The sequence below is a fragment of the Microtus ochrogaster genome, unplaced genomic scaffold, assembly GCF_000317375.1.
Source record: "Microtus ochrogaster isolate Prairie Vole_2 unplaced genomic scaffold, MicOch1.0 UNK8, whole genome shotgun sequence".
In the NCBI taxonomy this organism is placed as follows: Eukaryota; Metazoa; Chordata; class Mammalia; order Rodentia; family Cricetidae; genus Microtus; species Microtus ochrogaster.
In genome coordinates this window covers 45,223-47,770 of record NW_004949106.1, presented here as the reverse complement: position 1 = coordinate 47,770, position 2,548 = coordinate 45,223, and the positions used below count along the sequence as shown (strand labels likewise).

The 2,548-nt window shown below is 39.9% G+C and overlaps 1 protein-coding gene across 1 annotated transcript in view; it reads left to right on the top strand.

Moving 5' to 3' along the window:
* Nucleotides 1-2,548, top strand: part of Carf (calcium responsive transcription factor) — a 37,419-nt gene that overhangs the window by 17,806 nt on the left and 17,065 nt on the right. Inside the window, exon 8 of the mRNA XM_013353451.2 lies at nucleotides 1,162-1,241. Within this exon, the coding sequence (XP_013208905.1) occupies nucleotides 1,162-1,241 (80 nt within the window). The remainder of the gene's footprint in view (nucleotides 1-1,161; nucleotides 1,242-2,548) is intronic.

Here is a 2,548-nt window from a genome sequence, read left to right as displayed (position 1 = left end):
CCTGACTTCTCTTAGGACTGGAGAGGGAGGGGGAGGATGGGAGGAGGTGGAAATTTTTAATAAATAAATTAAAAAAAGAGAGTGGTGAACATTTTCATATGTCACCTCTGGCCATATCTAAGAAGAGTTTATTGCTTTATCCTTTAGCCCCATCAGGAACTATAATGTAGGTTATCAATAAAAAAGTTACTGTGGCAGGAGAGACTGCTCAGCAATTAAGAGCTCATTGAGATGATCCTTTGTAAAAAGGAAGAAATTGTTTCTAAAGGTTTTATAGAAAAAAAAAGAGATTCCTAGAATAAATCAGAAAAACATAAATCAATGGCATGGAATACATCTAGCATTAAATACATGTACAGAAATATATGTTTGTTTGTTTTTAAAAAGGAGTCAGAGGCTGGAGAGATGGTTCTGTGCTTAAGAGTACTTGTTCTTGTAGAGGACCTGGGTGTGGTTCCTAGCACTCATACAGTGGGTTACAGTTCCCGTAATTCCAGTTCCCGGGGATACAATGCCCACTCTGACCCCAGTCACATGTGGTGGTGTGTTAACTTACATGCAGGTTAACTATGAAGATACATAAAATATTTTTTTAAAGATGTGGGGAGATGGCTTAGTTAGTAAAGCATTCGGCACGAAGTATGAGGCTCTGTGTAGTAGTTCTTGTCTGTGGCCTCTGGGAAGTGGGCCCAAAGGAAGACTGAGCCCTTGAGTTCACTAGCCAGCCAGTTTGCAGAGTTAGTGAGCTCCAGGTTTAGTGAGAAACCCAGTCTTAAACAAGGTGAGCCAGATGGTGTACGGTGGTGGCGCACGCCTTTAATCCCAGCGCTTGGGAGGCAGAGGCAGGCGGATCTCTGTGAGTTCAAGTCCATACTGATCTACAGAGCAAGTTCCAGGACAGTCAGGGCAACACAGAGAAACCCTGTCTGAAAACAAAACAAACAAACAAACAAACAAACAAAAAACCTGAAAAGTTAAGGGTGACTATGGAAAATATCTGATGTCAACCTCTGGTTTTGATATACATACACACACATGTATATGCACATGTGTGCCCATATATTACAGTATTACACACACATTACGAAGTAAAGAAAAACAAAGCAGTTAAATGTTTTGTGTGTGCATGACTGTGTATTTACATCTACTCTTCTCTCCCAGACTGCTCGAGGAATCTTTGCCGTCTCCTCTGCAGCCACTTTCTTCTAACACACCTATATGGGCCTGCCGTCTTAGGAGTTGTGAGGTGGGTTTCATTTACCTGGTTATGGCAACATTTCATCCCTGACTGAACATTTTTGCATACAAATAGTCGCTATCTGTCATATTCTGTATGCATTTATGCTTAATCTAAGCTTGCCTGTTGTTTCATTCTTTAAAGATAAAGGCTCTGGTAAAGCGGGAGTTTTGCCTATTGTGTGGTGCCTGCCTGTACTCCCAGCACTTGGGAGGTGGTGGCCGGAGAATCAAGAGTTTAGAATGTTCCTTGGCTACATGAGTTTAAGACCAGCTTGGGCTACATGAAGCCCTGTCCCTGAAACACAGACTGGAACAAGAGAAAAAGCAGCAGTCATATAAAGCTCTTCTGGCTCTACTATCATTTCTTCTCTGTGGCTGACTTTCCTTGTTATCATCCCTTTCTACTTTTGCTTTGAATTACCTCCTGCCTCCCTCCCTCCCTCCCTCTTTCTCTCTCTGTTTGCATTTATTTCTTTTTATAGTCTCACTAAAACTTCCTCAAGATTTGCTTTTGACCTTGTCTTCACTTTATCTTTTGAAGGATTTTACATATTTTTTTGACTTTGAACTATAAAATATTTTGTTTTTTTTATTTATTTTTTAAAATATTTATTTATTTTTATTATGCATACAATATTCTGTCTGTGTGTATGTCTGCAGGCCAGAAGAGGACACCAGACCTCATTACAGATGGTTGTGAGCCACCATGTGGTTGCTGGGAATTAAACTCAGGACCTTTGGAAGAGCAGGCAATGCTCCTAACCACTGAGCCATCTCTCCAGCCCCCTATAAAATATTTTGCAAACCTGTATCACCAGTTCTGTAATTCTTACTGTTGTCCCAGACCTTCAGCGTCTTTTTGGAAGTTTTATTTAGAGTTTACCTTATATTTACTACAACCATATCAGTTCTGCTTCCTAAATTCTTTGCCTGTTCCATTAATAAACACCATTTCCTTAGATATCCAGACTCAAAGTTTTAGACTGATTTCTTTGTTTCATTCAGATACTTAGCTGGCTTTTGTTGTTATTGTTTTGACTGTGTGTTTGTTGGAGATGATCTCACAATGTAGCCATAGCTGGCCTGATACTCACTATGCAGACAAAGCTAGCTTTAAACTTGTGTTAGTTGATCTGGGGGTAGAATTTTAGATACCCAAGAGAATGGTATATTACATATTCTTCAAACTTTCTTTTCTAACTTACATCTGTTTGATGATAGCACTTGAGTTCAGATCAGACCCCACTGGTTGTACAGGCCAGTGGTGAGGAAGTGAACTGATGCTGTTTTATGTTAGGAAACTGTCTTT